The sequence below is a fragment of the Lagopus leucura genome, unplaced genomic scaffold (genome assembly GCF_019238085.1).
Source record: "Lagopus leucura isolate 7727_CA_CO unplaced genomic scaffold, USGS_WTPT01 Super-Scaffold_100157, whole genome shotgun sequence".
In the NCBI taxonomy this organism is placed as follows: Eukaryota; Metazoa; Chordata; class Aves; order Galliformes; family Phasianidae; genus Lagopus; species Lagopus leucura.
The window spans coordinates 49,975,841-49,990,383 of NW_024962334.1; the positions used below are offsets into that span (position 1 = coordinate 49,975,841).

General features: G+C 40.5%; 1 protein-coding gene across 1 annotated transcript in view; it reads right to left on the reverse strand.

Annotated features, from left to right (window-relative positions):
• The window catches only part of LOC122189782 (probable ubiquitin carboxyl-terminal hydrolase MINDY-4), a gene marked incomplete at its 5' end in the record, with an annotated part of 31,734 nt that extends 22,691 nt beyond the window's left edge, over positions 1–9,043 (reverse strand). Inside the window, 2 exons of the mRNA XM_042889158.1 lie at positions 95–158; positions 9,017–9,043. Coding sequence (XP_042745092.1) covers positions 95–158; positions 9,017–9,043 — 91 coding nt within the window. The remainder of the gene's footprint in view (positions 1–94; positions 159–9,016) is intronic.
• Between the last annotated feature and the right edge of the window lie 5,500 nt (positions 9,044–14,543).

The window sequence follows — 14,543 nt, forward strand, 5'->3', positions numbered from 1 at the left end:
AGAAATGCCATCTCCTCCCATAGGTGAGCAACAGCTTTCTGTGGCACAGCTCTCAGAGGCACACAACACCTCCAGGGCTCCGTGTTTCCCTTACCTGAGTGCAGTAGCCGTGGCTGCCGATCAGCCGGTTCGTGAGGACGTCGAAGTCATTGCGCACCCTGGAAAGGAACGGCGGATATTCAGACACTGTTGCTTCTTCTCATAAGATTTAATATGTCTAAATCCTGGGGAGGAAAAATACTTTTTCTCCAATAGGAATATCACTTATATTTTGGAACATTTCTCAAGATGGCTTTTTTTCCATAGAGTAAAAGGATAGATCTCAATTAAAGCCGTAGCTAGCAGTATTTACTGAGATCTAGAACAAAGAAAACAGCTGTATAGGAAAAGAAAAGCCATTATCACCACAAACTAGAACTTAAGCAGCCAAAAACTACTGGGCAGTTTGCCTTATATTACAAGCAAGACACAACGCTCTGAAAAATGAGTGTATTTGTCATTCCTGCCGTTAACCCTTGGGATAAACCCACACACTGAAGATGATATTATTATCTATGCACTATATTCTCCATGAAAAGAAGAAAGAAAAAGTCTGCGGGTGTACAAATGTATAATCCTGTCACCTCATCCCATCTTCTGCTTTCTGAAACCAAAGAGAGAACTCACTGAAATTGCAGTACTGATCCTTAAGGAGTAGCATCTGCCCAAACCAGTTTCTCTCTCCCATAACTGCTGGAATTATTAGATTCGTTATTGGCCAATGCTCAAAAACATGCAGATTGTAAGTGTGACCATTTTTATCATACAGATAGAATGTAATTGCAAAAATTATGCTATACATAAATAAATTTCTAATCTGGTCTGGAGAACAGTCTACTAAATTCTCAGTTATGGCAAAAAAAAACAAAACAACACATATTAATTCTGTGCTTCATAAAAAAGTTATTTCTTTTGTTGATCTCAATTGCTTTCACATATCCCTATTTGGGATATAAAAGTAGAAAGAATGCCTGAATGGTCATCAATTAAAACTGGTTTATTCTCCATACATACAGCCTTCCGCCTCTTGATTGTCGTGCAAAGTCTCCTGTGCACATCAATATCCACGGTCCTTTCTAATTAGCATGATTATTTAAAAAAAAAAAAGAAAATGCATTGCTTGCTGTAAAGCAACAGTTAATTTTATCTGGTTGCTAGCTTGGATTTTCCCTTCAATATTGCTATAGATGCTCTGTGAAGAAATTTGAAAAGAAGATTAAAGACAAATTTGTCTTAGCTGTCAATTCTCATTTTATTTTTAATTTTCATGATAATTTACAGGTTAGCCTCATTACAAAAAAAAAAAAGTGTCACGATCATCTCTCCTGCTAGTGGGGAATCAAAGCAAAGACCTCAGAAAGTGTGTCCACGATACAGAAAATTCTCCCATGCAACACTGTGAGGAATGGATGGGGCGATAATAATCTTTGGATTTCAGCCATTTCTCAGTTTGAGAAACAGTTTCATCTTGAAAATGCCGTTGCCTCATTTGAAATGAGCAGACTATACAATATGCGTCAGTTAGGGACGATGGGACACAAGAGAAGGACAATAGGAGGAAGTTCTAATTTCATCTGTAGGTACAAACAATATGGGAGATTAGAGGTGTATCTCAGGTTTTTAAGGAGAAGCACATCTGCCTTTCAAATCATCTCTGCTGATGAGGAAACAAACATCAGGCATATAGCTGGGTGATTTACATCCATTCTGAATCGTTTCAAGATTATGATTCATTCCCCCCAAAGACTTACCAACATCACTGCAGGTGTATTTGTTGTTCTGACAAAAGGCATCAGCTTACCAAAAGCATAAGTGATCTTCGTGCATTGTAAAGACATCAGATAACTACAACAGCGTGTTTTGTTTTCTGCTAGGCTGTGAAGAGATCCACTGATGACAAGAAAAGAGGAAGCGTTTGTTCATTCTGGTATCCTGGCTATTGGGCGCTGCTCATTCTGTGTTGTCCCTGTGTGGAATTTTCCATCTCTAATTTTTAAATTACATTCAAAGAGAAAAACTTAAACTTAAGCCATGAGACTTTTAAGTCAGCATTAGTACGTGGATGTAACTGGAGTGAGGTGGAAAAATGCTGACTGCTGGCTCCCAATGGTGGCCTTTGCCTCAACTCATAGGACTGCAGTCTGAAACCACTCAATTAGACAGATAAAAATGCTGATTTTGAACATCTCCTGGACAAATACTTAAAATTAAATGTGTTCAAATACACTAAGGCAGTATCTTCAATAGGAATCATCAGTTCTTGAGCCAGATCTTTCATAACCAAAAAGTGGACACTGATATTTGCTGAATTTCAGATCACTCCATTAGAGCTCACATCAGTTCAACATACACAGATTAACACACTTCTCAATGGCCATGAAGACTTGGTTTCAACCTTTGCTGTGTTTCACTTCTTGCAAAGATGCCTTCAATGGCTGAATTCTCCATTCAGCTGTGCCAGAATTCCATTTTCCAGCTTTTCTAATGTCTTGACCAATGAGTGGACATATTTCTATATGCTCAAAGAACCTAACTGATATGGCAAAACTCATCTCCCTCTCATCTATTAATGTTGTACTGCTTTTTTAAAAATATCCCTTCTTAAATTTTCTTTCCTTTTATTAAATTGGAACGAGGTGCTTCCATAATAAGGCTTAAACCTTTTTTTCGTTGCAATCAAATCTGTCTTTGGAACCACTGCCTGCTTTACAGCAAGAGAGGAAATATTGCTGTGACAGAAATCAACCAAAAACACACGGTGCTAAACGTCTGCTTATTTCCATTGTTTTTAATGCTGGTGGCTTTAGGGTAGGAATATCTGAAATAGTTTTTCCAAGAAAAAAAAAACAAAAAAAAGGTGATTCTGTATTATTAATTTCATTTCCCCCATAGCCCTGTTTATGTTTCTGTGCTTGTCTTCAGCCTTGTAGAAACTGACAGCTTGGAGTTATTAGAAGGTAATGCAATTCATTAGAGTTTCAAGTACTGGAGATGTACAGATCACCAAATCACAGAATGGCCTGGGTTGCAAAGGAGCACGATGCTCATCTGCTCCAACCCCTGCTGTGTGCAGGTCACCAACCAGCAGCCCAGGCTGCCCAGAGCCACATCCAGCCTGGCCTTGAATGCCTGCAGGGATGGGGCATCCACAGCCTCCTTGGGCAACCTGTGCCAGTGCCTCACCACCCTCTGGCTCAAAAACTTCCTCCTCATATCCAACCTAAACCTCCCCTGTCTCAGTTTAAAACCATACAATCATAGAATCATCAAGGTTGGAAAAGAACCTCCAAGGCCATCCAAACGTCCTCCTATCACCAGCAAGGTGGGTGGCACAACCTGCTGATCTCCAGGTAACTGTGGCAATTCGTACTCATCAGAAATTTGCCTCACATTTTCAATCCATTCATCTAATTCAGAACATACAAACTATTAAAAAAACCTTCAGGAATTTAGGGTAGATGGGAGAAAGCAGCACGGTTACAATCAGAGGGTATTGTAAAGGCAGTATAAGCCTTACCACTGATAAACTAAATTATAGTGGTATGCTGGACTCTACTCAAGTTTTAAAAGTGCATAAATACAGATTCAAAATATAAACATTTTGAGCTCTGGATGCTACAATACAACATAACATGCGACCAATGAGCTTTAAAAAAAATAACACTGAGTTAGGTAAATAAAACATCTTAAAATGGTACATATGCATTAATTCTCAACATAGTTCCAGGAAAACCCTTGCCAAGTCTCTAAAGGAGAACATCTGAATGCTGTGTATTAAACAGAGAAGTCACAGACAGATGTGACAGCAGTACAACTCCCAGCCCATCAAAATATGCTATTTTAATGATATTTTTCCTTGATATCATTTTGATTGACAGCACCTTAAGAGCAGAACAAAATGAAATGATGTAAAGTAAAAACAAAATGGTACATTTAAGGAAGTGTTTGAAAGCCCTTAACTCTGTGGCAAAGCTGTAGTTGAAAACTGGTGACCTCACTTTGTTCATGGCAACAGACAGCTATATTAACAAACACACAATTACAAGTCTACTCCCAAAATAGAATTTGGGCTGGGAGGGAGAAAAACTCCTCTTCAAGCACAAGGATTTCAAATAATTACAATGGGGATGTGGAAAAATGACAGGATGGGCGACGGGTTTATTGTGTAAGTGTTCCTCTTTCTTTTTTTTTTTTAATACTGGCACACTGCAAAGGCTATAAACGAGTGTTTAAAAAAGAAGGGAAGAGCCCCTCTGTTAAGGAAAAAAAATAAAATGAAGGAGGTGGCATCCGTTCTGTCTTTGTCACCTTCTTCACTTACCTGGCAATTTCACAAAGTTCTTGAAATGCAGATGTACTCAGGTAGAAATGCAGGTAAGAGCCATCAGATCTGCTGATACAGGGCATTAACGCCGAATAGGAAGTGCTTGTGTTTCAGGGGGCAGATCTGATGTGAAAAGCAATTAAGCCATCAGAGTACTCAACGCTCTGCTCCATTTTCTGAAGCAAATTATCTTCATCTTGAAGGTAATACGTCCCTCTGAGATGAACACATCGAGCAAAGATTTTAAACCAGGATCTTTTTGACCACAATGAGCTTATGTTTAGCAAATGGAGCTGGACAGTGCGCAGTACAAGAGGGCACTGGCTTCAATTTGGCAAAAACACGAGTGTGTTTTTATTACTGCCTTATTTTGTAGTAGAATCACACTGACTTTCTTTCATCCCTTTGGAGACTTTTTCAAAGATAGAATCACAGAATCACCAAGGTTGGAAAAGACCTCCAAGATCATCCAGTCCAACCATCCACTTACCACCAGCATTTGCCCACTAAACCACGTCCTTCAGTACAACATCTAAACATTTCTGAAACACTTCCCATGTGGGTGACCCCACCACCTCCCTGGGCAGCCCATTCCAGTGCCTGGCCACTTTTTCAGAGCAGAAACTGTTCCTAATATCCAACCTGAACCTCTTCTGGCACAACTATAGGCCATTCCCTCAAGTTTGCATTTAGGAGCACACATTATGCCCCTAAAATCAAAACCATTCATTTCTGAACTGCTGTGATTTCCTGAAGGAAAGGGAATGGACAAGACTGGGAAGATGACAAAGCTAATATGCCTGTTAGATAGGGACCAGCCAATTTTTTATACCTGAAGGTGGATGCACAGTCTTCATCCAACCACTCTTCTTTACATTTCAGTACAGGGGGAGAAACTAGTATGTCCTGATAATAACTTACAGAACCTCAGATCATTTGTAGAGCACAGGAAAATACAGGGAAATGTGTTTTCCCTGTTTGGTGAGTGTAAAGGAGCCTCCTATGGCTTGGGTTTGGCCATCCTGTCATTGCATACCAAAGTTTGGAAAGATAAGTCATGCTCACAAATACACCAGTAGTACGGGCAGACTGAGTATATATTTTTAGTTTACAAGCTGAGAAATACAGTTGCTATAGAAATAAGAACATTCCATAGCCAGCTTTAACAAGAGACTGTCCTTGCTCAGACAAGCCAACTAAAAGCAATGCACAAACGCTCCCACATTAAGTCATAAAATCAGTGATTCAAGAGAAATTAAGCATTTGGTTTCCCTAGTTTACATTTTCCCTCTCTTGCTTTTCTCGGCAGTACTTTTTTTTCTAGGAGAAAATGTTACTTTGGAAGAATGCAGAAGAGGACTTCAAGGACAGCATAGGTGAGTCGATCTCATGGCGGGTCAGGCTGCACAAAGACAGAGCAGAACAGGAAAGTTCAGAGGTCCAGAAGAATCACAGAATCACAAGGTTGGAAACGACCTGCAAGATCATCCAGTCCAACCCCCCTCCCATTCCTATCAGTGCCACAAGCACTAAACCATCTCTCATAGCTCCTCATCCAGGCGCCTCTTGAACACCACCAGGGACGGCGACTCCACCACCTCCCTGTGCAGCCATTCCAGTGCCTGACCACCCTTTGAGAGAAAAAGTTTCTCCTCATGTCCAACCTAAACCTCCTCTGGTACAACTTCTGGCCATTTCCTCGGGTCCTACTATTTGCCTGGGAGAAGAGGCCAGACCCTTTTGCACCACAGCCTCCCTTCAGGAAGTTGTACAGTGCAGTGAGGTCTGCCCTGAGCTCCTCTTCTCCACACTGAACAATCCCAGCTCCCTCAGCCGCTCCTCATATTTGTGCTCCAGACCCCTCACCATTTCGTTGCCCCTCTCTGCACACGCTCCAGGGCCTCAATGTCTTTCTTGTAGTGAGGGGCCCAAAACTGAACACAGCACTCGAGGTGCGGCCTCACCAGTGCTGAGTACAGGGGGATGATCACCTCCCTGCTCCTGCTGGCCACGCTGTTTCTAATGCAGGCAAGAAATCCCTGCCAAGAAATGGAGCGGCTTTCTTACGAGAAGTGACTGCACAGACCACTCTACTAAGAAAGGAGACAACTGATGTACAACAGAGGACCAACAATTTCTCAGTGATTAGGAAATGAAGAAGGGCCATTTACACAGCGCTGTTCATAACGTGAACCAGGCAATGATCTGTACAACTACCAGGCAAGCAGTTCAAGAACAAAAAAAGGAAGAACACTTTCATAGGGCACACAACACTGGGGAACTCGTTGCCACAGAGTGCCACGGAGGCCAAAAGAATCAAAGGGTTCCAAAAAGTTTAGCTGTGTTCATAGGGCATGGGTTCATCAAGAGATAATACACAAACAGTCTGGATACAACTGCCAGCTTTGGAAGTCTCTGAATTACCTACCATCAGAAAGATGGAGAAAACACCAGCACAATTACTGCCCTCTATTCACCCCGTGTCTTACATAGTCTCCCAGCCACAGCTTTCCACTCTCAAAGATGGAGTAACAAGCTAGATGGACTTTTAATCCTAAATAGACAGTCTTATTAAATGCACATCTCAGAAACTTGCCAGAGCAATGTATATTAGCTGTGGTATGGACTACAGCTGGGATAAAGCAGAGTTGCAGACATGGGGAAGAAAGGAAAATGATGTTCTCTGTATCTGTCTGATAAACTCTGGCCATCTCAGACTCTTTAACAGATAACATTCCTTGGTGGCTTTCTTGGCTTCCCATATTTTTCACAGGGGTAGCTTAGGAACCTGAAATCTGCTTGTAATCTGACTAGGTTTATGAAGTTACGGATGCTTTTTCACATTGTCTTAATGCTGTTCTTTGAATCAAATAATGCTTCTCAGTCCTTCTTGTTCCCTTAGCCCCAGTTGTCTCCCATATTGCAGAAGATAGCCACGTCCTGTCTCAAAACTTGTTTTTCAGGCCACAACAGATAAACTTTTTCTTTTATAAGACAGATTTCTCATTCCCCTGCTCTTCCCTTCACCTACACTTCTTCCAGCATCTATGGGTGGATGGTGTTCCAGCGAGGACATGTAAATACTTTGCACAACCTTTTACTCCTCCTCCTCCTCCTCAAACTATTTACACTGAAACCGCCTAAGAGCAAATCCAAGGCTACTTCTTATTACTGGATCAACGTCATTCTCCAGTCGCTCCACGACTCTCCTCAACTCCTTATCCTCCCATTTACAACTGATGAACCCCCACAGAACAGCAGAGTCCCCTGTTTGCAAGACCGTGTAATTTCTGGAGTTAAAATAAACTCTTCTGCTATTCACAAAGCTGAGCCAACTTTTCTTCAGAACCTGATTCCTTCTCTGTACTGCCAGCATCTCTCAGCCTTGAATGATCATTACATTTCAATAGCACACCACTCCCTTTTCCCAACATCACTGAAGGAATATGAAGGAAATTTAATTCCAGACTGATCACTGATGGATTTTATCAGTAACTTTCTCCACGTTGATAAGTCTCTTCTGAGTACCTTTGGTTATCATCCATACCATTCCTCAAATATCTCCTGTCATCACATTAGTAAATGACTTCTCATATGGCGTGACACCAAATGCAAAAAGCTCATCATCTCACCAGTAACTGATTTTATTCTGATGGTGCTAAGGTGTGGTTTTTTTCAATTTAGCTAATAATTCTCTTTGACTTTTCCCCTGTTACCATAAGAACTCTTTCTGTTGCATATCCACACCAAACATCCCACCTCTCTGCAGAGTGTCCACCTTTCTGTTTTATGGACCCATGCTGTTTACAGGCTTCTCAAATTTTCTTAACAGGGAGTGAAGAGTCAAATGTCTCTTCATTATTTGTGCATATTCCAGTTCTTTTCCTTAATTTTTTTCCCAATATATCAGGCTCTTACACAGTGAGATGTCAGACAGAATGAATGTGCAGACCCAGAACATTTGCTTTGTTTTCTCAGTTCTTCCATTTTTGGTGAATTCAGTTTCTTGTTGCTGTTGTTTTCCTATCAGTAACTTTTGTTCTCTCTTCTTCAGTGCAGCAAACTTCTTCCAGCCTAATTTAAATCCTTCTTGCCTTAGTGGTTGTGTTGCCACTTGGGATACGTTCCATATCTAGCAGATATAAATCTTCCTTATCTCCCGATCTTATTTGACACATGTGCATGTTTGTGTTTAGTCTCACCCTACTCTCTTTTAGCTTGTCTGCAAAATCCCATTCTACCATCATGTCTGGCTTTATCTCTTAGTCCCTCTCCCAAGTGTTGCAAGGTGACAGTTCATTTATCAATATATTCCACTGCATATTCACCTCTGAGCTTCAGATCACAGTCCCTCACCCTCCTTCCAACATTGTTAAGGCTGTCTTACTTACTACACTGCCCTTCTTGTCTCTTTGAAGAAGAAATAGGAAATTCTATCAAGCACATTCCTTAGCTTATTGCTTCTCAGCAGATGGAGCTGAAATCTGTGCTTCATTAAGATTCCACATAAATAAAGCCAATATTTGTCCAGTGAATGCTCAGCTTGAAAGACCTCTGTCCAATTCACACAACAGAACACCAAATGCATGAAAGATCCTAGTGATCATCAATTGCATGCAATCTCTCTAGCAGCAGCCACAGAAGTTCACTTACCCAGAGAAACAAGGACTGGTGTCTTCCCTAGCAAGGACTGGATCCCAACAAACTCGCCTGCTTGCTGTCCTTTGGTAGATCTACTCTCATGCTTCCTCCATATTGTAAAGCCACAAACAGTCACACGTCCAATGTGTATTTTTCAGAGAGGTCAAGTTGCTTAGTATTTTGCACTGCAACATAATTAATAGCTGTTTTCCCTTAAACAGAACTGCTTATCTTTTTCCGACACCAAAAGTCTAAGTGGTAAAATGCACGATGACATGTACTTATGTTACACAACAGTAAGCAATGAATGAAAACTGGTCACACACGTAATTTCCCCTTGTTGATGGTCTTCCAGGCATTCTCAAGTGGGGGGAAACTGTTTCTTTTTCAATAGGTTCATAAAAAATACCTATTTCCAGCAAGAACAGAGTACACCTATGCGACTAGATCTTTTATGTGAACTTGGAATTGCTTTTGCCATTGGGCAAGCCAATGGTGATTTCACAGACAGCCTTTCGTCACCAGCAAAACTAAATGGGAATGGATTTTAAAATGGGAATAGGTGCAATTTAAGGGAACTCTAAATTAGAGATCGGCTCAGCGACAGGAAAAGGTGTCTGTTAAAGAAAACGGATCGAGGGCAGAGGATTATTGTTCCACCCACAGTGCCAACACAGAATCGCTTTATTTTTTATGCCCTATGTGATTGGAAGAGGCTGAGTGTAAAGTAACATACCAGAATCTGGGTTATTTCACAATGATAGAGCTGGGCAAGGATACAGAAGAAAATGTCTCATTCATATCATTACAACGATGCTTATCTTATTCCTCTCTCAATAAAAAAGTGTCTAACGGAGCAAAGACAGCCTTACTTTGTGGGCCTCAGCCTTTCTCCCTGTTTGACAGAGGGCTTTTGATCTTTATTAAAATTCATAGGTATTGCCATACTATAAATAAATTGTGTAGATATGCACATATAACAGTGCAACTCACAAGGAAATGCTGTACTACAGAGACAGGAAAAGTGGAGACAAAATTGCTGTATTTAAATACTTACATACATATACAATTTGCCAATGTACCAAAGCAGGAAGATTACTGGCATGCAACTCACAACCAAATACTTACAGAAGCGAAGCCAAGTTGGCACACCGTGAGTTTGAGCACATTGCATGGCATAATAATGACAACTGTGCAAAACTCTTCCAAGATCCTCTGAGCAATTAAAATTTAGATTCTTAAGATGAGCAACGTACATTTAGGAAGGCTCTGTAGTTCTGCAAATGCTGGAGAGAGAGGCTCTGCATAGCCAGAGAGGGACTGCAGCCCATGGCATCACAGGAAGGACAACTCAGCACTCAAGAACAGAGAACATAGCTTGGACTGTATGTAAAGTTGTATGCATGTAAAAGATTAGCATGTATGTGTGCAAATTGTATGTAAGTAAAAGATTTGTTCATGTATAGATAAGATTAATTGCTAATAATTAAGAGCAGAATTACTAGATGCCACAAGGCCTAGCAATCAAATCATTATCCTGTTAAATAAAAAGGCATCAGCCTCTGAAAAGAAAACCCAAAGCAAACAAAGAGAAAACAACCCAAAAAATGAACAACACGAAAAAGAAAGGGAAAAAGAAAAGAGACAACACCAAAACTTGCTAAGTTCACAAATGGAGAACAGCACATATCATTTTGAAATGGGTCTGTACGTATTTCTGGAAGAGAAAAGGCTACAGCAGGGTAGTTAACAGAGCTACGGAATCACAAAAAAAGAAAATATGCATTGGTGCATATTTTCTTAGGTTTATTAGTGGCCAATATTAATAAAGCACTCGAATGCCTCTCAACTTGCACAACTGCATTTTCTTTTCTTTACAGATAGCGCCTTTGTTTTCTTTATTCTCACGCAAACACTTGAGAGAAAAAAGTGAAAAGATAACCAAGTGACCAGTGCTGACTGCAGCACTGCATTTGCCATCTTCTATCAGCAAATGATAAAGTATCCATGCAGGAGGCAACGAAACAGACTGCAAACACTGCTCTGACTGTAGTGGTCAGCATATTTGTGCTTAGCACAGGTCTGTGCTTCAGCAGAGACTCTACTTAGTTTCGTGAAGGTAGCTTGAAAATGGCAATACACTGTTTTTCCACAGGGGAATTTAAGGCATTTCCTTAGCTCTAGTAGGTTCTGGTAAAGAGAATTTTATTCAATGAAGTTATTACATCGACCAAGCAAATTATGGCAATGATAATGGGCAACGTTTCTGGTTGGTAAGAAGCAGACATTTAAGGGCTTTCGGATGAGCAGATAAAAAACAGCCACATACCAATATACCAAAGCTTTTTTTACTGATCAGCACATTCAGAAGGTGCAGAGGGCTAGATGTGATGGGATGGTATCCATGTAAGCTCACTGCCTGCTCTGGCTCAGTCCTTCCCAGCTGCATGGAAAATATCTTGCAGCTCTTAAGATGGAGATGTAAGTATCTTTCACGTTCACAAAGATCAGCTCCTGGAGCTCGTATAACAACTCCAATGTTTTTTTATTTCATCACTGGTTGTTTAAAAAAAACAAAAATTACAATTACAATTGTTAGTGACCAGCATTCCTTCCTGTACCAGAAACAACAGCACGTTCTGAGCAACTTCCTCAGGAATTCTCACTCCTCTTTGGCCATTCGTTATCAGTTCTACCAATGCTGATCATTAGCGTGCAGAGTATGACAAACTCATTAACAAAATCTACAAAGCAGTGCAAAACTCTGCCTTTCCTGGCTGTCTGTGCCCCTTCCATAAAAATACTTCGAGTTTCAGTGATTTAGAGCAACTGCCCGACAGAGCTGGCTGAAGTCTGGAATTTCCATTTGCAAGAAATAAATCAGCAGCAATGTAAAAAGCACAGAGCCAGGCCAAAGCCAGGCTAACCCAGCACCCAGCCAGCAGCAGCAAGCACCAAGGCAGCACAGAAAACTGGAGCACAGGGAGGGCTTAAGGGAAGCGTGCACCTTCCCAGCACTTGTCTAAATTTATGTGAGCCTCTTCATACTGCCAGCTTCCTCATCTCCCAGCACTGGAAGCTACTTATGCTGCGGATGAAGAAGTAGCACAGTTTGCTTTAAATACGAGCTGTGATCATTTCCATGACAGTCAAACATCTGGACTCTGCAAAAAAATGATGTTATTCCTTGTCCAACCTTATCAAGGATCTCTGCACTTTTATCACATCCAAGCTGTCCCTTTCCAATACTGTAGAGAAAAGAATTAATCTGTGCTCGCACAAAAGCTACTCACAGAATCACAGAATCTCCAGTGTTGGTAGAGATCTCCAAGATCAACCATCCACCTACCACCAATATTTCCACACTAAACCGTGTCCCTTAGCATCACATCCAAACATTTCCTGAACACTTCCAGGATGGTGACTCCAGAAGAAAGGGAAATTTTCTAGTTCATGTCTTCCAATGTGTTTGAGTTCTACTGTGTTACTTGGTGAGCAACCTGGTGAGACAAGACTACATTTCTGCAAATACCCTACAGAGATTTTATGATGTTCTCATATCACCTCAACTCCCAATGCATTCCTTCTTTTTTTTGGCTATCATAGAAAACGAGAGTGATATTTTCAGAGAATTAGTAGTAATGGTGCCAGAATTTCTCCCATTTTACATAACAGCATATCTAAAGTCCATTGCTTGGTTAGGATAGTTGAGACAATTTTTTCATCATAAATAATGCTTTGCTTTATTAACACTGCAGTTCACCTCCCATTTATTGAATTTGTTTGACTACACAACTTTCATGGTGTAGAGCCTCTACTTGAGTAGGTCATTTAAACTGTCTTGTTAGTAAAGGAGAGAACAGCATTATAAGAGATTATTTGTCTCATCCTAAGGTAGACATGGGATGCAAGTCAAATGAATTACAATCTTTTTCTCTTTTTTTTTCTTTCTTTTTTTTTGTTCGAGCATAAAAGGTGCCTAAAAGTAAATACGTCCATAGAATGTAAATGAAGATAAGCAAGACAGATCGTTACATTGAGAATATCAAGGATCCAAGAAATAGGAGTCAAAGCCAGTCAGCCAAAGCAAAACGATAGGAACTGCCTATCAGCAATTCACCCCATCCTTCCATTTGGCAGGATCACAAGTGCACACTGTCTGCCATCTGCACAGATGTGGGAAGCACCTGCCCTCAGATCTGGCTGCTCTAAGGAAGGTGCTCCATCACCTAAAAGCTTTGAGGCTCCATGATCCTGCAGCCCCTTTTCAGCTCAGTTCTTGATGGGCTGAACAGCACTTGGTCCTCCTCTTTCATTTGACACAACTCATCATTCAGCGCTCTGTCTTTCAAGCCACCATAAATGCTTCCTCACCATGAAAAATAATGTATTATTTTTTCCTTCTAATTACGTTTCAGACTGAAAGCTCAAGAAAATATTCATGGAGTGGAAAATATTAGGAAGAGTATTGCTGTCAGAAAGAAACATTTCAATATCCTTTAATTAAAATGCCCATCTTCTTTTTGTTGAACCAAGCGCACATCTTTGTTTAGTTTTGGTTGGAAACATCTCTGCCTCTTAAACAATACTGTTTTATGATAACCGTGGTTTAATACAATTTTGTCGTTAACCTTCCATTTTCTTATAAGAATGCCAATTAATTACAGAAGAGCGATTTACCAAGGACCTTGATTACCAACACTGAAGGGACAAACTGAAGCGTTTCATCTTGATTCGAGAAATCTGAAATATGCCAATTTCAAAACAAAAATGAAATGAAGGGTCTGGCATTTTCATTTGAACATGCATGCAAAAATAGGGAAAATCACAACTTGGCATTTCTGATTTTTTTAGAAATGTTTCTTCTCTTGAAAGGCTGAAATGAAAAACGTCCCAGAAAGATCAACTGCTGGGTGAAAATTCCATTACTTAAACCAACTCTACTTGTCTTCAAATACTCATCCAGAGCTATGCCAGGTATGTAAATAGTTACTCACAATGCCTGTAACACCCACTAAATGGTACATATTTTTGGATGATATGAGCAGAGTTATCTGTCTCAATACTTGCAGTATCCAAAGAGAAGTACTATGACACAGCTATTCAAATCTATTACTGCAGATTACGTAAGTGAAGCTTGGTTTGCACTTCTAAATAAGTCTGACACAAAGGCTGCAGACACATTCCACTGTATCTAGGAACAGAGAAAAATCCCTGTTTCATGTAAACAACAGATAGGCACCGATGTGGTGTTCCAAGCAAGAGGAGGAATGGGTCTTCAAGACAAATTTCTGTAAGAAAGTCACGACTCGTACTCAAAAGAGAAGACTTTCTAAACAACTTCTAAACAACCAGACTTTCAAAACTATTTAGATACCTAAAAATGCAGATTTCCATGTTTACAGAATCACAGAATCACAGAATCACCCGGGTTGGAAGGGACCCCAAGGATCACGTAGTTCCAACCCCCCTGCCTAGCAGGGCCACCAAACATCCACATTCAGATCAGGTTGCCCAGGACCCCGTCCAACCTGGCCTT